Source organism: Spea bombifrons, chromosome 11 (genome assembly GCF_027358695.1).
Source record: "Spea bombifrons isolate aSpeBom1 chromosome 11, aSpeBom1.2.pri, whole genome shotgun sequence".
NCBI lineage: Eukaryota > Metazoa > Chordata > Amphibia > Anura > Pelobatidae > Spea > Spea bombifrons.
This window is the reverse complement of record NC_071097.1, coordinates 18,062,171-18,084,873: the sequence shown is the minus strand read 5'-3', so window position 1 is coordinate 18,084,873 and position 22,703 is coordinate 18,062,171. Positions and strand designations below refer to the sequence as shown.

The window sequence follows — 22,703 nt, the reverse complement described above, 5'->3', positions numbered from 1 at the left end:
AACGTTATAATCTACAGAATAACTGCAACATTATAATCTACAGAATAACTGCAACGTTATAATCTACAGAATAACTGCAACATTATAAACTACAGAATAACTGCAAAAGGCTGGCAACATCATCAATATATTTAGAACATTTCTGGTTGATGACAGCACTATTTTTGCCAACACAACCCCCCTAGCGCGCCACATGATATTTTCCTTGGAGGTAAATTTAATTATATCATAGATTCTGCGTACAAAGTTTAAGCCTTCAAGAAGTTAAAAGATGTTTAATTCTACGTGTAGGGGATCGGAAAGGCTGATTGGGTTTGGCAGTTTAGTATTCCTCCGGTTATGATTTGTACCAAAGGAATTGGAGGGAATCACTATACAAAAGAGGAACTGGTCTCTTCAACGTTGTTTCCCTTGTATAATACGTAGAATACCAGCTTTCGAGCTGTAAAACGCCCAAATGGCTTAACGGCTATTCAACCAACATCAAATTCCATGTTTATCGTTCCTATGAAACTACATACACACAGCTGCTCTAAATAGCATTCAGATCCTGTTGGTCAGCTCAGTGTTGATGGATTGGTTGCCGTTGTGTGAAACACTCAAGGCACTGACAAAGAATTGCCTTCAAAAAGGGCCAGTTTGTTTTGAAATATTTTATAGAAGAAAGAAGGTTAAAGTATCTTGGTGAAAGTGCACATTTGAAAAAAGAAGTCACTCTTGCTATTAGTAATGAAATATAGGAATTCCTTCTGAAAAAGGGACTTCAGAGGTCCTAAAAGCTTCTGTTACACCTCTTTTTCTAAGTTGGCCCAAGAAAGTAATCAGCTTCACCTAAAGACTCTATTTTCTTGGTTTAATACGGCTTTACCCATTTCCATGCTACTATATGGAGCAGGGAGTGCCTCAACTGTAAAGAGATTTACTTTCCTAGCTTCTCTTGTAAAAGAAAATGAGTCATTATTTGTGAATTACCGCTACCACATCTTTCAGTAACTAAATCAAGAAAAACAGACCAAAGATTTCATATTTTTGTAGACATATATGTGACTCCAGACATGGCAGCAAGGGAAGTATTTTCACATTCAGTGTAAATGGATAGTTCGATAATTGGGTATATATTTTCTTTGTAATTTTTTTTACTCCCATTGACGAGCCACTGCTGAACTAGACTGACTTCTGGTAATAGATACAGCTTATAACGCACGACGAAGCAGGATGCTATTGTTTACTGTTGGACATGTGGAATGGGTTGGGAGCTTTTCCTCTAGCTTGACACAAGTTTTCTATAGCTTGATAAATGCGTAAGCTATGCCATTGCTTCTCACATGCACAAAGTCAGATAACAAAGGGAGTGCCCTTGTCTCTGTTCTCTGCCTCTTACACATATAAAAGCCAATGTGTTACCTGTTTATAGTTAAGACCAAATCATCCTCGCAGCCTTTTATTTTGTTTTGTGCCTCCAGATGAGTCATGCCATCTGTGTTTTGCCCGTCAATGGTCACCACCACATCTCCAATGCACAGATCCGCAGATGCGGCTTTACTTCCTGGTGTTACCTGCGTGAATAGAAGCAAAATGACGTTTTACACTTTACTCCCTCTGCTACAGCAAAAGTAATCCAAATGCTCAAATATCTACCACCTGACCTAACATATTATGCTACAGATATAAGGGGTGGATTTTTCTCCCCCAGTGGTATGTCGTGACGGAGCTGAATTTAAGTGGGCTCCCAGCACTTCCCACAAAAATAGGCAATGCCTTGACCTTATCTCACAAGCAAAGGATTGCCGGCTTCAAACTACTTCATTGGAATCGCCTTCAATTGAACATTTCAAGCAGGAACAATGCAAAGCTGGTATTCTTAACAATGATAGCAAAAATAACAACAATAATAATAATACAACTTATATGGTGCCAACAATTTACACAGTGCTTCTTGCAATAGATATAATCAAGGGGTATGACAAAACTGGAATTGACAAACTAAGACAAACCAATGCACAAGGCAACGAGGGCCCTGCTCGCAAGCTTACAGTCTGGCTTTATATAGTTTGTGTTTTTCACTACTTTTAATACAACTTGACAAGCGCCAATAAATGCTTACCAGATGTTCAGGGAACCTTTGTTGGAAAATTATTAGTCTTTTTGGTGAACTTGCTATCCTGATGTCAATTTCACAATAGCAAAACTTTGACAAAATGAATTGCAAATATGCCACAATAAGCACAAAGACTATAACACATAATAAAGTGAGTTTTTAAACCATACTCTATGGGAAAACACCCCCGATGGTCTATGCCAAGTTGGAATGCATGATACATGCCAAGATGATTGGTATGGAGAGCCAATTCTGTACTATTGTATATGATAAAGATCAGTGTAAAGGTTATGGGAAACAAGTTCTTAGTATAAAAAAAGAATAACTGCACATGAAATTATTTCTTTCTGTAGAAAGGAAAGTTTCAGTGGGTGAGAAGTGTAATAATGATGCTTTTATTTCTTAGACGTTGGTGGAGGTTAAATGGCCTTGCAGCAGACATTGTAGAAATTAATACAATGGGGAGTTTAAACATGCGAGGGACAGACATTTGATTACCATTAATATATTATAATGTTTTAACTATTACAGCGAGAACAAAGTTCCTAAAGTCCTCTATATTTTAGTGGACTCAACTCAACCTAACCAGTCATCTGATGAGTGTCTCCTATTATCTGTAGCTTGATCTCGTGAGTGGTTAAATCCAGTATCTTTATCAATCCCAAAATGATCCAGGTATAATTTGAACTTGGTGAACGTGCTTCAGTGTGAAATGGCATCTCAGACATGAACAAAAGGGAAATATGGAAATCAAACCAGTTTTGTCAAATGTTATTTTTTTTTATTGTTCTTGAATAAACAGTTAGTATTTTAACTATAGGACTTTTTCCCATGAAAATTATATCGATTCATAAGCCTACTCATTTGAAATGGATAGTAATTTAAAAGTATTCTAGGAAACTTTATTAGTAGTATTCCTGCAATAAAAAACTCAAAGCACAGACAGCAGAAGCAAGATACAGTAAGATAAGCAAAGCACCCAGGTGCCCAACAGCATAATTATATGACCCAGCAGTAGCAGGGAGCTTCACTGAGAGCTGCAACCAAGACAGGGCTCTGCACAAGGTAAGAGTGATGGGGAGACAGTGTATTTATGTATGTGTAAGTGTATGGTGTGTGTGTGTATGTATGTGTAAGTGTATGGTGTGTGTGTGTGTGTATGTATGTGTAAATGTTAGCGTATGGTGTTAGCGTGAATGTGTGCCAGCATATGGCATTGGAATGTCAGGTGTATGGCTAGTGGTGCAAGGGAGAGGAAAGAGATAGAGTGTGTATATATGTGTAGGTTTATGATATTAGAGTAAGTTGGTGTGTTAGTATGTGAATGCGTTAGTTACACAGAGGAGAGGCACTGTACAAATACTGCACCCATGTGACAATGAGAGAGAGAGAGCAACCTTTTCTGTTTCCCAGTTTTCATGGCCTTCTTTTATTTCAACCAATCCTTTATCTAATTCTAACCTCATTTATGTCTTCTTTCTGATACCTATTTTCCTAAACATCCTTCCTTTTTCTTGTCTCTCATATTGTTCCCACATTTTCTAGTAACCATGCAGCTTCATTAATCAAAAAAAGGTTTCAGGTCATTCATTGAGGTCATTTCATTTCTTTGTAGCAGTGCAGGGAAGGTCAAAAAGCTACTAGTTCACCACTTACTATGTGAGCCACCAAGACAACCTGGGATTTTTACTTAACTGGAAGTGCGATGGAACGGGCACCATGGAAGTGGGAGTATTTGTGAGCGTTCCTCTGGGTTCTGCATCAGATTGCTGGAGTAATGAGGAAATTGTAGGCACCCCCCTCAATAAACTTAACGTGATTGGTCACCCTCCCCATAGCATAACATGGGTAAGGCAGGCCCACTGTTTAAAGAACTAGCTCTCTCCCTGAGCGAGTTTACATTTGCCTACTGGGGAATAATGGTCCCTCCTTGCTTAATTTGAATTGATATCTGCTCCATTTATTGCCCTCCTTTGATATTTAATGGCTCAAATACTAATAAATGGTTCCTCTTGTTATACCCCTTCAATACATCTAAGTTAATTCTTGGTGGGATACAAAGACACACAAAAAGCTGTATTACCTTCACACAGCAGCAAACAAGAGGCATAGCAGGTAACGACTGACAAGGTTTAACCCTCACAGCTCTGGTTCTCATTACAGGAGGCATTTGCTTATCATTCATTCATTTTAAATCCCATATATCTGCAACTATTTGCCATCAAAACTTTCACATACCGTTTGTAAATGGTTATAATAAAGACCTACAAGTCATAAAGACTTTTTTTTTGAATAATGACTGGTGATGGATTAGATTTTCCAGTTGGTTCAAAGGAAACTATGAGGTGCACATTACTTTCCCATCAAGGATAAAAATACAGCTTGAATAAGCAAGTGCTGGTGTAAGGAAGCATGTCTAAATAAGGTGCGCTGGAACTCTTCAGGACAGGCTCCAATGTGTGCATCTCGCTCACGGGCTAGAATGTGGAACACTAAATGCATACTGGCGTATCAGGCCACAAAAATAGATACAGCCCTACTGATCCTATCAAATACCAAGAAAAACAGAAAGCTTTCAACAACTTAGAGGCCCCTTCTTTTGGGTCTATGAATCCAAAGTATTGAGATTCTGGGCCATTGACTTTCTTCTTGAAATTCCACATATTCACAGCGTCATATTCCTAGACTCACAGGACTTTATGTGCTCTGGCTTCATATACATTTCCTTTCTTTACCTGTCACAGAACTCTATAGTGCACATTTCCTGAGAGATATAGTAAAAATGGCTGCCTTATTACTGGGCCGTTTGACCTCACTGGTAAGGATGAAGAACACCATGATACATTCATACCCAGGGGAGGGCTGGCACCTTCTGGCCCAGGTACAGTTGAGTGGCTCCTCAGCCCCCCCAGCACACACACTTACATTAAAAACATGCTCACTCTATCATAACCTCTCACACATCATATACACCCCTAGAGTGAAGAGAGGGACAGGGGGATTTGGATTCCAAGGACTATCCTTCCTAATCAGGAACACTTAGGAGGTAAGACATTGGTCAGTTTATATGGTAGGAAGAGTTTTTAAAATATGTATACAATATATCCTGGTTTTCACATATATCAGGATTTCCCATAAGCACTTGGTCAATCTTTTGACTTCTCATAATACCTCATTAGCTTCTTCTTCCCCACATTATTTCACACTCTCCCGGAACATACTTTCCTTCCTTCCTTCCACACCCAGGTATCTAGATCATGATGTAGTGTTTTGTAAAGAAATATGTTACAATGACCGGATGAGCAGTGATTTAGATCTAATCAGTAATGCTTAAAAATGCAGCAGGGTCACGTAACGCAATGTTACGTGACACCGCGGTAAAGCAAAGCGGCCTGCACAGCACGTTAGAGCGGCCATGATGAAAGCTGGGGGCGAGGTGAGGGAGTGAGTAAAAGAGAGGGTAATGGAGATTGTATGTATGATACAGTGAGTATATGTATGGATAAGTGTGTGTTAGCATGAATGTATAAGTGTGTAAGTGTGTTAGAGTGAGTGCGTAACAGGCACAAAGTATGTTTTATGTACCTTTTACAGTTACAGACACACTAGTCTAAAACATAAAGATGCTAGTGATCTACAGCTCCCCTACATTAAGCAGTCATCAACACAAATGGATGATTGCTTTTTTGTAAACCAATGAAAGCAAGGCTGCCATCAGAGGTATAACAAATATGGCTGTCAGGGTCAGGCTGTCTACCACTCTTGCTTGTCACACATTGTGTAGAGCCAGGTTGGCAGCAGGAGGTATGAAGTAATGCGTGTGACCCGAGTATAGATCTCTAACAGCCCTGCTAGGACCCCAGATGCATTACCTCGCACTCGCTGCTGCTGGGCCTTGTGCTGCACACTGGCCCCACAACAAGTATATAAGATAGGCACAAATGGATACGCAGAGTGGCGACGAGGACAGGGATGTATTAGCATGGGAAGGATGAAGGCAGAGCGTGATGGACACTGAAGAGGGACGTTATCCAGACTGTTTGACTCAGCAAGGGAGCAAAGTTGGTCAAGTAGGGTGGGAAATCCATTTGTAAACAGGGCGGCTACATTTGTTGGAATGCAAGAAAAAAAAAAAGGTTAGTCCTTTGTCACTAAAGTGCGCACACAGGGAAGGAGGCATCCTGTGTAAACTACAGCACAGAGGAATGGTATGAGGTAAGCAAAGTTTGGACATTCTGTGTAAACAACACAGGGGAGACGCGGAAAGCCAGTGTAAACTGCAGATGTGCGCTCTAACGTCACCTGATTATCCTGCAGGGAAATCCACAGCACTGTAGAGTCTACGAAGAGGAGCTCCCAAATGCCCCTACTTTTCTGTAGTCAAGTATGATCATATTGAGGTGACTAAATACATCAGAACTACCTATAGATTTTTGGTTTGTTAGTACAGTTTTCTGAGATATTTTCTTTAAAAGTTCAAAGTTGTGCAAGCTGTGATTGGTGTCAGCCTGTGGCAGACCCAGCATTATCTAATCACTTCACCCACCCATACAGAAAATACCATATCAGCAATTTAACAATAGGGCAGAGATCATTTGATTTTAAATGATAATAACATTAGGTGGGTTTTAACAATAATCTCTATTTGTTGGTAAGCACAATTACCCGTGTGAAAACATTTGGGTATTTGGGAGGCAAATACAAAAGGGATGATTACAAATATCACATTCACATCTTTGTTTGCATAGTAAACAACACTGTTTATGGGGTTAACAGAAACACAGCATGCGTAACAAAACATGCCGATATATAACCAGCCATTGTTACTCTTCCTGTTTGTCCTTGTCACAGTGTACGGAGCATTGTCACTTTTACTGTTTACACAGTGACTCACGCACTATTTTAAAGGCAACACAGGGCTGTGAAGTCTTCTGAGAGAAGGACTAAAGCCCTAATATCCTACTTAAGTAGGGTGCAACGCAGCCCAGTGTATAAGCTCATGCTCCGTGGCATCTATGTCTATGTCCCTGCTCAAAAAAAGAATAAGTGCTGATGTTTTTGCTCCTACAATATATCTATACATACCCTCCAACATTTAAAATGGGACATGCAGCATTGGGGTGCAGCAAGGGATGGATTGTTGCACAACAGCACAGACCTCCATTGATCCACTAAAGCAGGACAAAGGCCAGTATTGTTGGAAGGCATTTATAATGAGATTTTTTACAAAGACGCCTATAGGCCTCTCTAGGTTTACTTGTGTTTCTAACTATATTACTTCCAATTTACAAACATTATTTCGCAAATATTCCAAATCAAATAATAACATGAACACACACAAAATTATTTTATTAAAAGCTCCTAGTTTCCAAATTGATCTAACGCACGTAGCTGTACATACATGTAGCTTGCACACAAAGCCCATGTCAGGGACAGTTCACAACACATTGCATGTTGGACACACATAAGCACAGTTAAACTCTACGATAAAGCCCAGGAATAAAAATATAAAAAGGAAATACACATCTCTGGCATCATTGTTGCACTTCTAGTGCACCTGCTTGTCCTCACTGCGGATTGCTGGGATACCCTAGTATTATATCCTGGTGCTCAAGGTCTTGTAATGTGGAGGCCGTACCACCCTGGCACAAGCTCTATAGGGTAAATGGGCTGTTTGGGGATATCAGAGATCTCCCTTGTAGGCCCACTGAGAAGCAGCTCAGCAGAGGGTCAGATCGCCCCCTGGACCTGCTGCAATAGGCCTAGTCGGCCTAGGCCAGAATACATCTCTGGACCCACTGTCGGCCAGCTCTAGCGTGACGTTGGGGAATGTGGGCTTGAGAGGTTTAATAGAAGACCAGCCCTCAAGGCTTACTCCTCACTTTTCACGCAGGCCACAAAGCAATTATACCTTAATCCAAACCTGCTCATCTCCAGAAGTTATAGCCACCCCAAGTTCTATTTAAGGTTTTACAAATAACTAAAGAGGCTTCAGTTACACTCCAAACTACTTCAATTACACTACTGTTCAAAAGTTTTGAGTCACCCAGCTCATGGAAAATAAGGAAATGGCTTTGTAACATAATATAATGGCTAAAGAGTTTTCTAATGATCAATGAACCTTTTAAACTCAGGCTTGGATTAGCAAACACAACGTGTCAGAGTTATAGCTGCTCAAAAAGGGCCTCTAGAAGCCTATGAAGATATTCCATTAAAAATCAGACCCTTCCATGTACAATAGTCGTTTACAACGTCAATCATGTCACCCATGTTATTACAAATGTATAGGTATCTAACACAGCTTATCTTCTTATTGCTCTGGCCTTATTTAAGCCCATCAACCCATGGAAGATGCCAAGTTAGGTGGCATAGTAGTAATTTGCATGACAAGCCCATCACCCTGCACGTAAAAAATATATATATATATATATATTAACCCATGTGCTTGTGTGTGTGTTTTTATTTTTTTATGGGGTTGGGTATTTCTGTGGGCACCACCTGTGAGATCACACAGTTATGGACTTCTGCGTGTTCAGATATTTGTACCAGCCACACTGGTAGTAGGCAGCCATGTTAGGCTACCTGCTTCAACTTGGAGACCTTCATCCTAATGTCTGGCTCAATCTAAGCAGGCCTCCTTCCATGTTTGTGCATACACTGTCTGTTGCAGTCCATCTAACTGGGATTTGCTTGGTTCCAGCTTGTCCTATCCCCCCAGGCCAGCTTGCCTACCTATGAATCAGAAACCCAGAAGTCTATCAGGACTACTGGCTTAATGTCACTGCTCCTACAAACCATATCTACTCAATAGACTCTCACCTATACATAGCTGTAAATCAGGTAAGGTAAAACTCTTCAAAATATTTTACGTCCCACTTAATACCACTATGCTGAATATACTCTGTTTATTCTCAAACACTGCATTAATAAAGAGTAGACTGACCCATTCTGGGAGGCAGTCACTCAGCAGGTCAACTTATGATATACTAGATGACTCCACATCTAGTATATCACCTGGCAGTGAGGAAGACAACTAGATAACGCAAGTAGTTCAGTGTACATGTGCGTGTATGAGAAAAAAACAGGGTGTGCGGCTGGAAATGCAGAAAGAAAGCCCTCCTCAGGTTGAGGACCTTAAGCAGCTGCCCATTTGTTGGGGCACCTATTCTGTTATGTTGTCATACACTTAACAAGCAATAGCCTATATATGGAAAACCAGTTCATGCTTGACGAAACCCAAATGGTTATATGGGTTAAAAGCGTAACATTATATTGTCACTATGGTGACGGCACCACTGCTAGAATGAGACGGCTGAGTAATTTGAATCACATTTATAGTACACTGTAATTATTTCTTCTGTTAAAAGGTCCAGGCTCTCACATCAAAGGTATTTCATTTTTAGAAAAAAATCCTTATGAGACCTATAAAACTAAAAAATCCAGAAAAATAAGGGCTATGTGTGCAAAGCTTTGTGTTACACATTCCACCGAGACCAGGCCAGGGCATGCCTGCTGATCTAACATTACAAAATGTGCTTGTTGACATGTTGAATAAAATTATGTGTTTTTACGGAGAGCACGAAAAAACTGTAAAAAAAAATGACCACTAACAATATTCCTACTTGAACATGGGGTTGTTGCTTAAAAAAAATATATTCATAAAACATGTCCTAGTCAAAGGGTCTTGATCCTTACACTTAATGTCAATAATAGAGCTGGCCTGGTTAGTATGCATGAACCTATAATCATCCATGGCAGGGCCCTCCACACATCTGCTGGAAGTCCAAGCAGCAACACACAACAGCTTGTGGTTAATCCTTTTACAGATTGCTGAGAAGTGAAGATGTATTTTCCTAGAAGATGTAGGCAATGTATGTGTGAACAATGTTCTATTAGAGAACACACAGTTCTACATGGATTTTACTGCTTGTATTACACATGCAGCTTCTTGAGCACTGAATTCATGCAGATTGGGCAGATGATTTAATGTTTCCTGCATGATGTCATGTACTTTAAGCGCACCCACTCAAGAAAAGTACAGAAATTTCAGCTTGGTACATGTACAGCTTGCCAAAAAGAAGACTAACCATGTCCGTGCCTAACAAAAACTGGGGAATTTTATATTAGATCTACAACAAGACTGAGCTGGTCTTTTCGAGCTCCAGATGTTCTGTTTCAGATATTGAGACATTTTGATTTGTGAGTACAACACCATACAACAGTGTAACAAATATATTCCAAGCACACAGGTTTGTACTGTTACACAAACATTGACGTTACACTGTATTTACAGCTGAAAACTCACGTTTAACTTCATATACATACACATGGCTGCAACTATGTTACACTTGAGAGTTGACGGTTGTCTGTCAGTTGACTCAACCAGTGTAGTTGGTGGTTAAACTGGTCAAGCCCCACTGAATCAAATGGGGTCTTCCTGAGGAGCTGAATTTTAAAATTGAAGCCCGTGTTTCATGAGCAGATGAATCGCTACAACATGGTGAGTTGTCTTAAATTGCGGTTGGCTTCACAGTTTACCTCTCTTTAGAACACGGACAAGTTGGTCAATTTCGGGCAATTTAGCAGTGTTAACACGAGAATCTAAACATGTTATGAAAAAAATGTAATGTTCAGGTTTCTTTGTAAGGGTCCACGGGTTACCGAAGAAGACACGGTATTCCCTAAACCTTGATCTTGCAGGTTTATTGCAGGAGCATTCCAGTTCTGATACCATTCCAATCTAATGGGCATTCTTAAGTGAGCGTCATCCCCCAAGAAGGGCAAAGCCGGCACTGTATTGGGCATTTTCTTCAGTATCATGTGACACAATTGTGTGAAACCTGTGAGGTTGCTGGTAACAAAATGCTCATGGGAACTCAGGTAACTTTCTTTCCAGCTGTTCATTAACTCCATGAGGACCTCAGTTGATTATCTTAGTTTCATACTGGCTGCTAACCCTGTGAATTGTAGTTCACAACTTATTTCCTACAAGATGATCCATCTATCAGCCTTCATGGCGACAAAGTAAGAGCAGATGAAGCGGCTACTTTAACTGTCACAAGCAGGGCTAATTTACAGCAAGAAAAACAGGTTGACATTCTGGTTCCTTTTAGGCACAACTTGGCAAGATTTTAAGTGGACTACGTCAAGTGACAGCTCAATTTAGGTGACCTGCCACTATTAGGTTTAGGAAATCACTTGGTGCACTTATATACCCCTTACTCCTGTAAGTCTAGCAGACACACACCTCAACCTATTATTATTATTTATTGTTTTATATAGCTCCATCATATTCCATAGTGCTGTACAATACTTGACCACCATGACCAGACTCTGGATGACAACTATTCCTTGGATGGTGGGGGCTCTATCAACAGAAACCAGTCCACAAAACATCAGGAACGCAGAACCCTCCACCTAGTTATGCTTTGAGGCCCCTAAAATGCTTTGTATAAGTATAACATAAGACCTATATTAATTGAATAGTTCATATTTGTTCGCCAGAAAAGTATATCGGAGCCAATTAAACTTTAAAGCAGGCTGTCCAATTGCGGCCCCTACGTGCAAAATAAACAGAATAACTTGAGTCAAACAGGCAAAGAATAAAAGCTGAAATAACTAAGGATGACTCTGTGAAGCAAAGCTTAGCAGCCCTAAAATTCACTCATCTGATGAAAAGTTCGTTAATTTTGCTGCCTATAGTCTGGAAAGTACTTCTCTATGTTTCTCGGAAAGTCTGACACAATTCAGCGCCTGCCGGACCTCTTTATTACTTCACTTTCTAGTATAGATAAGAATATATAGAGGAAAGGTGGGGCGCAGCCTGCAGCTTTAGGCGTGTGCATATACCCACAGGGAGGGGATTATTATCTATTGATTTATATAGCACCATCATATTCCACGGCGCTGTACAATTGGGAAACAGGATAGAAGTAGCGCTTAATATAAAGACTTAAAGAAACAAAAAGGTGAAGAGGGCCCTGATCACCCTAAATCACCCTTTGATGTCAAAGAAAGCAGAGACTGATGGAAGACTTCAGCAGAAAAGGGCCAGAAAAGCCCAACACACATAAAAAAAATGTATAGAATGACCAAGAAAACTACAATGTCCTGCTAAAAACTACATTTTTTAGTACTTATTTTAAAAATATAATAGCACGTACAACTAAAGCACTGATCTTTGAAACATTGTTTTAAATGAATCTAAAAAGTATATATTATATAAAATAATATATGATACTCGGTGAATCGGTGAAGTTTAATGTACGGGGCACGGTTTCAGCTGAATACAGATCATTGTTCATACAATGAATCAGAGGCAGCTGGACACACAGCTGATGCCAGCGCTGAACGGGGTCACTTACCCTTGAAATAGTTAAGGGCTGATCGAAATCTTTTCCTCCGACGAGCCGGAACCCCCACGGCGCTGGCCCCGCGATAGTGATGCGTTTGATGGACATGATTCGGTTATAGGGTGAGAGTGTGAAATAGGACACGGTCCCTTTAATTCCCCGCTTCCAGGCGCAGGCAGCGAGCGATCGGGTAATGCAAGAACTTTTTCCTGATTACTGAGCCCTGTAGTAGAAAGGGGCGTGGTCTCCGGCTGGAAACGCCCAGACCGAGGGTTAGCAGCGATCCGAAGATTCCGTCCTCCGGCTGCCTGCTGCGGGTTCATTGGCTTTGCTGGTCGGGGATGTCGGGATCCCTCCCCGCTCTGACACTGCGCTCTGTCCTTGTATGGAAGAGCAGGGATCCCAAATCCGTGGGATGTTTACCAGACTCCGCATTCCTTTCTGGTCATACCTCATCCATGCTTCCATGCGATTAATCACAGACCACGCTGCACCTTCAATGGACACATGGGAGCTAATAAGAGAGAGAGAGAGGAGAGAGAGGAGGGAGAGGAGAAACAGAGGGGAGAGAGAGTGAGAGACTGTAACTTAACCCTTGAGATGTAGCACAGCCACTGGACAGACACGCAGACAGATGCAGCGTCTGATAAAAGTTTCGCAATTTCATGGGATTTAAGTTGTCATAGAAACAGAATTTCAAGACATTTAAGAACAATTGGGCCCATCAAGTCTACCCATTTTCGTGATTTAGAGACTCAGACCTTAATCAGTCCTAGGGTTTTGCTTAGATTCAGCTTAGCTTATGTCTTTCCCCTTATGGTATCAGCCTCTGCCATCTCGGCTGGGGCGTAGTTCCACTTATCTACCACCCTCTCAGTAAAGTAAAACTCAGTTACATTACATCTAAGCCTCTGACCCTCTACTTTTATATACCATATTGGCTCAATTGTAGGCCGCACCCTTATAGTTTGGTGCTATGAACAGGAATACATGTATTTTAACATTTTTGGTATCTATTATGCCGTTAGCATATGTTATATACAAACAGAAATATGGAAAGCCAATAGCCATTTTACACCCCCCCCTTAATTCATAATGCACCTTACATTATAGATATGCCACTCTGCTCCGCTGATATGCTTTATACCCACAGATATGCCGCTCTGCTCCCTATATATGCCACTCTTCTACCCAGATATACTTTATACCCCCTATATGCCACTCTGCCCCCCTCCCATTTATCCATGCATCCCTAGGATTGCCTCCCGTGCTCCAGACTCCCTGCTGTCTAGTGGGGGCAGCCGGTGAACGCCTGCGCGATGCATGCAGACAACAACTGCTGCCCGTTACTTCTGCCGGGGCTTCTATGGCGGAGCGCCCCGAAGGTCGTGTCCCGGGCGTTGGGCGATAAAAGTTGCGCATCCCTATGCTAAACCTTGGCCTCACCCCCTTAAAGACATAAATAATTAGGGAGGGGGACCTATCAGGTCAATATGGTAATCCCCCTTGCTCTTACATTTTGCCTGCTTTGAAATAATGTCTTTCTTGCACTTTGTTAATGTATTTAAATGTATCTATAACACCTCCTCTCTGGCGTCTCCTCCGAGCTTTACATTTTCAGATCCCATAGTATTTCCTGATAATTGTTATCCTGCAGACCATTTACTACTTTAGTAGCCGTCCTCTTCCTCTATTGGGTGGTAAAAAGTGGCAGCAGTTTATATCACTTTGGAAATTATCATAACAAATAAATACACAAATCGATACAAGTCCTAAAGCCCCTTTAACCCCTAAAAGCCCACAAAAACCAGACTCAAGCTCAATTTAAACCGTGTCTGAATGCGATTTGTTTGCCACCCGTTTAACACTCTTTATGGGGACCGAAAATAAAGGAAAGTATTTAAGAATATTTCTGCAAATTAATGGAAAATCCAAAAGATACATCTTACCCCAGTAAGTACTGCGGAATCGCACGTGATATGCGCCGTTATATAAATAAACACAAATACCAACCAAAAAATTGTTGGTTACTTTTGCTGAGCTTTATTGTTGTTGAAAAGTTGGCAGGTATTTATACATGGCTTTATATGGCATGATTGTGCATCCTTTAATACACATTTTTGCATATCAGAAATTAATTTTTGCAAAACCATCTATACCATAGGGCAAAAGCAACTTTTGGAAGCATTTTAGGAAACATTGTTGCTGCTATATATATATATATATATATATATATATATATATGTATATATATATATATATAATACTTCTACTACCCCCTTAATTTTAATTGGGAGGGTTTTCCATCACCTTTACCCACCATAACTTATGTAATGATTATATATATATATATATATATATATATAAATGAGTGTAGGACATTGCTGTCACAAAATCCAAAACGTGTCTTGCGTTTAGTAATGCAAAGTAGTATTTTGTTTCTAGGAAAGGCGGGCGGCGAGATACGCTGGATTCGTCTCTTTCCTGGTTTTTCAGGATCTTTTATCGGTAATGCTGTCTATGAGTTATCCGGACAGGAGCCGTTGTGTATCCCATTGCAATCAGTGAACTGCAGGAAGCTATATACAATCCATCACGCATATTGGAACAAGGGCAGGGGTGCTCCCCCCCTCCCCCAAGAGCCCCTTATTGTGTCTAACCTGTTAACAACAATATAAACTTTTTTTTATACTTTTTGGAAAAACGAGAAGAGCTGCGGAAAAGTAGACAGGGAATATCATGTTTTTTCGGGGCATAAAAACTTGTCTCATGATCGAGCAAATACATTGTGTGTACATATATATATTTGTACATTTATATGCAGAGCTAGTCCTTACATGGGTCCCGCTGGGTCCATTGGACCCAGGCGGCACGTTGACACGGGCGGCAATCAGGGGTTGGCAAGGTGCTGGCCACCACAATTTGTGGTATCCGCAGTACAGACCTCTGTTTCAGTGCTCTCTCGCGAAGCTGGCCAGCTATGGATGCTGATGTTCTGGGATATGATGTGATGTCCCAGCGCTGAAGCTGCGCGCACCATGATAGAGCACTGAAAGAGACCTTGTGCTCCAGCCACAGGACCGGTAAGAGGTAGGGAGAAATAGAAATCGTAAAAAGCTGTGATGAGCACAATGAACCTCCAATCCCACTAATTCAAAAGCTTTTTCTTATGTGATCCCTAGTTATTTAACGGCGTCATATTTTTGTTTAATGGAAGATTCAGGTAAAAGCTGTTTAGCTTTTTATTAAAAAATTGATCCTGCCATCCAATTGACTCATAGCAAGGTGTTTCCCTGAAAAACACTCCCCCCCCCCGTATTCTAATTCATGCACTTCTGTGCTGTTGGCAGGTGCCATATTTCCCATAGGCCAAAACCCAAGGCAGCGCCACCAGCCGCCTGCTCCCTGCCACTGTCCTTACTAGCGAGCACTGCGACATATGATGTATTATGCCTTTTTACAGGTACAGAAAGACAGGAAGGGTTAAACTATGAAGGCTAAGCCGTATCGGGCTGGTGGGGGAGATCAGTGCCTCTGCGGAGCTACAGGGAGCCTCTCTTAAAAACAAGTAGAAATGAATGAATGAATATTAATTCCCTTTTCTCTCAATATCACGTTAGAGAATTTGATAAGAATATATATATATATAATATATATATTATCTTTAATGTTATCTGTAGCTTTGCTTTTTACATTTAGTTTCCCATGTTATACTGTGAACTTAGAGAGTGCAAAGTTCTTATTACTGTAGGAGGTGTAGATCATTATTATGATGTCGTACCTTTAACATTTTGAAGAGAATATCCTCTTTTGGGGTCCAATTGTGTTTTCCAGCCTCGGTTTCCCTCTCTGCCAAAGAGTTTAGAATGTTAGAAGTGTGTTTAATAGTGAGGTTACCGCAGTGCTATACAGAACGAGAGTCGTTAATTTGTATTAAATAAGCAGGAAATGGATTTTGCACGGTGCGGCGTATGAAAATATTTTGATTTTCTTTTTCCACAGAACTTACGCGATGAACAATGTCCCACCCTTGTCTTAAATCAACATCATTAAAAGAGCTTATTTGGAATACCTTTGATGTCCATAAAACAACCGCTGTGATGGTTAATAGGGCGGGGTGTGCACATAGAAAACAGTCGTTGCCATGGAAGCAAACATCTTCGAGTACAGGAAACTACCACTGTTACAGTTTACAGCATAACTAAATTATTTTATTAAAATGACCCATAGCTAGGGTCGCCAAAATGTCCTCGACAGTGCCCGTAGTTCCACACACCCATTCATCGACTTGGCACATTTTTTTTTCCATTAGGCCATCACATTCACAAAGGTTCGTACGCCAGTACTGAAGAGGTTAAATACACACTGCATTTTTCATGGATCGCTGTGGAATGCCTGGATCTTGGACAACTTCACCCCTTTGTGCTGCCTTAAACACTGGCTTTCACTATGGAGATTGACTCATTATCAGAGTGATTTTGGCATTTACATCCTCTCGCCCTTTTCTCATACATAATCCGGGGATGGGTAAATATAAGCAATACTGGCTGCGTGCCCATATTACCCGGTGCCCCAACTAAAAGTGGTCACAGCACTTCAGTACTGCTCCACTTCCATCTGCGCCTTTAGATCTCATACTAACTGGAAACCGCCATACCTCGCTGACCCGTAGGGTCATATAACATGCAGCACAAGTTTCTGTGGTGTGACGACAAAAGCTTGCTAAGGGTGTTTGAGTGGGTGTGCATGTGTAGTGTTGGCACGTATGAGCGCATGTTGTGTGCGTTGCCGTAAAGTGTTAGAGTGTGTTAGTGTATGGTGTTTTAATGTCACTGGTGAGCTTAGGGTTAGTGGGAGTTTGCGTGTTAACATGTTTGCGTGTTCGTTATGGACGGGTCACCAAATACTGCACCCTGGCTCCACTAGCCCTAGACTCGTCCCTGCTTTTTAAAACAGTGAACACGTATTTGAGGTGCACGTTAAAAATGCAGCAGCATTGAAGAGTGTCCCCGGGAACTATTTTGGCCTTTTTAAAATGTTTTATTTATTGTCCGCTGTTGTGTAGTTTACTTTTTTGTACCAGATACAGTCTGGTGCTGCTTGTCAGTCCAGGATTTCCTCATTTAGCCAAGCTCAAACCAAACCGAAACTGGTCCCACAGATAACATTTGGGACAAGGGAAAAACAAATATACAAAAAGAAAACCCCTTTTTTTCAATAGTACAAAATAAAATTAATTAAAATGTGTGTATATATATATACACATATACATACACACACAGGTATATTTTATTTTTTGTAGGTCTTTGTAAGTACTTTCATGTGGATTCACAAAACCGGTTACTTTTTTTTTTTAAAGCACTTACCATTGTAAAGTCACAATGTCCCCTCCATGGTGCTGTTTACTCACCACTGATTGGTAGCTTAAAGCGGCCAATCGGTGGCAGGAAAAAGCTCTCACTGATATTAAAAGGAGCACTTTCTGGGCATAGGCACAGCCCAGGAGCTGTCTGGAGGTGAGTACACCATGTGGATGTAGGCAGCAAGCCAAGGAGCGCTAGGGGTGCGGACAAAGCGCAAATTCATATAGGGGGATCACCTCCAGACAGCTCCTGGGCTGTGCCTATGCCCAGAAAGTGCTCCTTTTAATATCAGTGAGAGCTTTTTCCTGCCCCCGATTGGCCGCACACACAGACACTGACCTACCCAGTCACACACAGACACTGACGTACCCAGGCACACACAGACACTGACGTACCCAGGCACACACAGACACTGACGTACCCAGTCACACACAGACACTGACCTACCCAGTCACACACAGACACTGACGTACCCAGTCACACACAGACACTGACGTACCCAGGCACACACAGACACTGACATACCCAGGAACACACAGACACTGACATACCCAGGAACACACAGACACTGACATACCCAGGCACACACAGACACTGACATACCCAGTCACACACAGACACTGACATACGCAGGCACACACAGACACTGACATACGCAGGCACACACAGACACTGACATACGCAGGCACACACAGACACTGACATACGCAGGCACACACAGACACTGACATACGCAGGCACACACAGACACTGACGTACCCAGGAACACACAGACACTGACATACGCAGGCACACACAGACACTGACGTACCCAGGAACACACAGACACTGACATACGCAGGCACACACAGACACTGACATACGCAGGCACACACAGACACTGACATACGCAGGCACACACAGACACTGACGTACCCAGGCACACACAGACACTGACATATTCAGAATCACACATGCGCCTCATTCCCCCTGCGAATCCTCAGCCAGTCTTTAATGCTGCTAGCACTACATGCAAGCTGCTACTACCACAGGGTTACACAATGTGATGCTACGTGACCTTGTACAACCCCACCACCTCCTTGAAATTGGGGACATAAAGAGGTGAGTACAGCCTTACCTCTTCATCCCTAACTCCAGAACATGCCTCCACCTTTCTCAGTGCAAACATTCTTGGCAGATCCTGAGTGGGTGGATGAGGCTTGGCATGGAGGAGATCAAATAATTTACTGAGGGTTCTGTCTTTTAGACACGCACTGCTTAATAAATCCCACCCAGCCCATCAAAGTACTGGGAATGTGGCTGGCTTTCAATGTGTTACCCAATTTCCACAACACAACACATATTCAATGCTTTCTTTTATTATGATTCAAAATATAATGCACTGCAATATGAAAACAACACAACATAACTATTAAGGTGAGGAGCAAAGTGATGCACGTGTACAAGTCTATATAATCAGGAAGGTTATGACTGTTACTGTGACTTACCCAATTCATAACAAAGATGCTGTGGCTTAAATGCAGCTGGAGGTTAAAACATTAATAAAACAATGGATATATTTTTCAAAAAGTGGTCAGTGTTATTTTGTTAATTGCGTTATACATATTTTGTGCTAAACTCTTCATGTGAACATATATCTCTGTCTCCTTCATTTAAATTAATTTCCCCCAAAAAATCTTTTTCTTCTTTCCCCGTCACTTAAAGGTTTTATCTTCCCATCGCTCCACTTAAATTATATTTCTATACAAGGTAACATACATGTTCTTTACAAAGTCAAATATACATATGTACAATCACTAACATGTCAGGAGCCATTTTTATCTTGAATCTGTGTCCGTGTTCATGGCAAAAAAATAAACGCAAAAAAATAATCTTTAATACCATGAACATGAGTAATATATATCAAAACATAATGGTAGTCATGCCAACATAGCTGCAATTGTTAATAAATTTGTAGAAAAGCACTAGCAAAAAATAGTCATTTTACATTATTAAATATAGTTTCTTATGACAAAAGAACATTCTCCATCTTTTTTGTGCTGCAAGTTGTAAGCTTACAGTGCTTTTTTTGTTTGTTTTACGTAGTAAATGTATTTACAGTTGTGTACAATGCATGAGTTTAATGAAAGCTGATCTGCGGGGCTGATATGTATTTGATTCTAAATTCTTTCAAACCACTTACAAAAAAACAAGACGAGCGTCTTACTTCCCCTGAAGACAGTATCACATACATGACACACGTACACCACCCACTATTTAAAGACAGGCCATTAAAATGCATGTTTAATCTCAAAATACTGCTAACTCAGGCCTGGGGTAGCTTTTCCTTACTGTACCCCACACAAGCTACAGGGAGGTGGATGTTGTACTTTATAAAGTAAGTAGAGACACTCAGCAAGGCCCATTGACGTAACCTCTAGTTATCACTTTTTCACGTTTTCTACTTAAAAATACGTTGCAATATGCTAACACTAATAATAGCTCTATTTAACTCTATTAGGCTATAGAGCTTAGTGATTCACATATAGGTTGAGTAGAATTTTTTTTTTCATAATAAATCATATCCCAGAGCTCAGTAAAACTAGCTAGGCTCTGAGGACCACTGTCTTGGGTCAGGCAGAGAGCAGCACACAATATGAATACGTTGCTGCATAACTCCAAAGAAATATTGGAAATAAAAACTCTTAAAAATAACTAGACTGCATGCGACACACCACACTCCAGGGCCTGTACGGTCTCAGGCGGATTAATATTATCCTTATTTTTATGGTATTGGCTACGTCCCAGTAGACTTTTAAAATCAATAACATCTTACATTTCTGTTTTATTTGAATCCCCTAATTTTTATCCATTTATATAAACCACTGATAACTCAGAACAAACTCTTGTAAAAGTTATTTGTTCTTCTTAAAATAAAAGCCATTTAGAGAAATTGTGTATTTTAAACAACTTCTATTGTAAATTAATGTTTTTTTTTCCATGTTTACTTTCAGATATGCAAAGAAAAAAAATTTCCATACATTTTTCGTGGGGATGGAGGTGTAACAGGCACTCTACCCTGCTCTATTCTAATGCAAAACTGTGAACAAAAATGCTTTTAAAGATATAAAACCATTCGATGGAAGATTTACAACTAAAAGGAAACCATCCAATAAGGGACACGTTAACTGAAAATAAAATAGTAAGAAATACTGTCTCAGCTGTAAGAAATGTTGAAGGTAGCACTCAGCAGTGACACGTGTAAATATCTTTATCTATAACATTATTTAATACATTCAGCAATAGACTTCAGTTAGCATTACACCAACAAGCAAGGTTCTCTAGGCATGTAGCGTCACAATTCCCATGATGTGTTCTGTAGCTTCCTTAGTAGTATACCAGTTTTACATAATTGCCTGGAAATGTACCAAAGAGCTTTGTTCTTCTTGAAGTACCTGTTGTAAGGAAGAGAAACATTTGAAGTTAAAATAATGCTTTATATTTAAAACATATCATGAATTAATGGCAATACCCCCAGAATACCACAAAAAAAACCCAAATCCTTTTATTATAAGGACCCAAGGATGCATAGCTCAAAAAGGGATCATTTTAGAAATGTCAAGAAACTTTTTATCATGTCTAAATTTTATTTTTTTTATAATTTTATGTTAGTAATTTTGGTAATGGTATCCTTATACATACTGGAAATTCCTTCACAACTGTTTGTATCAACCTATAAGAATTTTCAAAGTTACTAAGAAAATGCAAAGCTGTTCCAATATTTTTAAGGAAACTGCATGATGGAAAAGAAATCTACCTACCTACAAACCAACCATCATCACACTTCTCCATAACATCAACAATGTCCCCTTCTCTGAGCTCCAATTCATCCTCATTTTGTGGCAAGTAGCTGTACAAGGCCTGATAGCAAAACCTGCAAAGCAAAGCAAATGAACCTATTGATTAAACGTTGTATGATTACTGTACTTATTGTACCTCATTGCTATTGTACTGCAAACTCTAAAGTACCGTATATCCGCTAAGGCTCAATAAATAAATATACATTCATATACACAGTGATAAAAAATGGTCAACCTGTGAAACAGATCTTTATGACCAAACATGTACTTTGCTTCTCAAAGACATACCAGTATTTACTGATAATGAATGAGCCAGAGATAAGGAATGGGTATCAGATGACGTGTAGGAATTAAATTACGCAGAATATCCACTCATTGGTGGGATTTCTCAATGAGCTCAATAACAAGCTGCAACACAACCTAGGGATAATGATGACATCATCCAGATCTAACATTCCCCGGGGCACCTGTGTGAAAATCTAGACTGTGCAGTCTGTGTGCCCTGTAATCTCTTTAGCTAGCTGAAACACATTCCTTTCATGCTCATGGAGGTAATGGAAAAAATGCTGTTGTGTTGGAGCCGAGTAAGGGCACGACCTAGCGTCTGGTTCCAAAAGTTGTTTCCTATCTCTTGGATGTGCCATATGCAATTTGATATAGGCTGACATCATGTCTTTCTATAGCCATGTTGATACTACCTAGATTTCAGGATGAGAAATGAGACTCATAACAAACATGCCTTGCACTAAAAGCAGACTTTAACCCCTTCGTGACAATGGCTGTTTTAACATTTCTGCAGTGCTCGTGGTTTTTTCTTTCCCTTTTACTGAACCCATACAAGTTATTCACTGTTTTTTAGGTCAAAAAGGGCTTTCTTTAGATGCCATTATTTTTATCGTGTCATATAATTTACTATAAAAAGCATAAAATATGGTGTAAAATTGAGAAAAAGGACTTTTTCTGAGTTTTACCTTAACTCTTTCACTCATCTACACAAGCTAATGAAAAAAAATGACTATCTTGTGTTAAGCGAAATCTCTTGCAGTGGCGC

General features: G+C 40.4%; 2 protein-coding genes across 7 annotated transcripts in view; both read right to left on the bottom strand.

Annotated features, from left to right (window-relative positions):
• Window positions 1-12,934, bottom strand: part of PDLIM1 (PDZ and LIM domain 1) — a 29,207-nt gene extending 16,273 nt beyond the window's left edge. Inside the window, exons 1-2 of one of the 2 annotated variants that reach the window (XM_053450303.1) lie at window positions 12,463-12,934; window positions 1,405-1,556 (exon numbers count right to left, since the gene is read on the bottom strand). In XM_053450303.1, coding sequence (XP_053306278.1) covers window positions 1,405-1,556; window positions 12,463-12,558 — 248 coding nt within the window. In that variant the 5' untranslated portion in view covers window positions 12,559-12,934. The remainder of the gene's footprint in view (window positions 1-1,404; window positions 1,557-12,462) is intronic. The other variant, XM_053450302.1, reaches the window with a different exon arrangement.
• Window positions 12,935-20,571: 7,637 nt separating this feature from the next.
• Window positions 20,572-22,703, bottom strand: part of SORBS1 (sorbin and SH3 domain containing 1) — a 127,447-nt gene continuing 125,315 nt past the window's right edge. For all 5 annotated transcript variants that reach the window (XM_053451284.1, XM_053451285.1, XM_053451287.1 and 2 more), the window contains 2 exons: window positions 21,614-21,726; window positions 20,572-21,247 (listed from right to left, as the gene is read on the bottom strand). In XM_053451284.1, coding sequence (XP_053307259.1) covers window positions 21,180-21,247; window positions 21,614-21,726 — 181 coding nt within the window. In that variant the 3' untranslated portion in view covers window positions 20,572-21,179. The remainder of the gene's footprint in view (window positions 21,248-21,613; window positions 21,727-22,703) is intronic.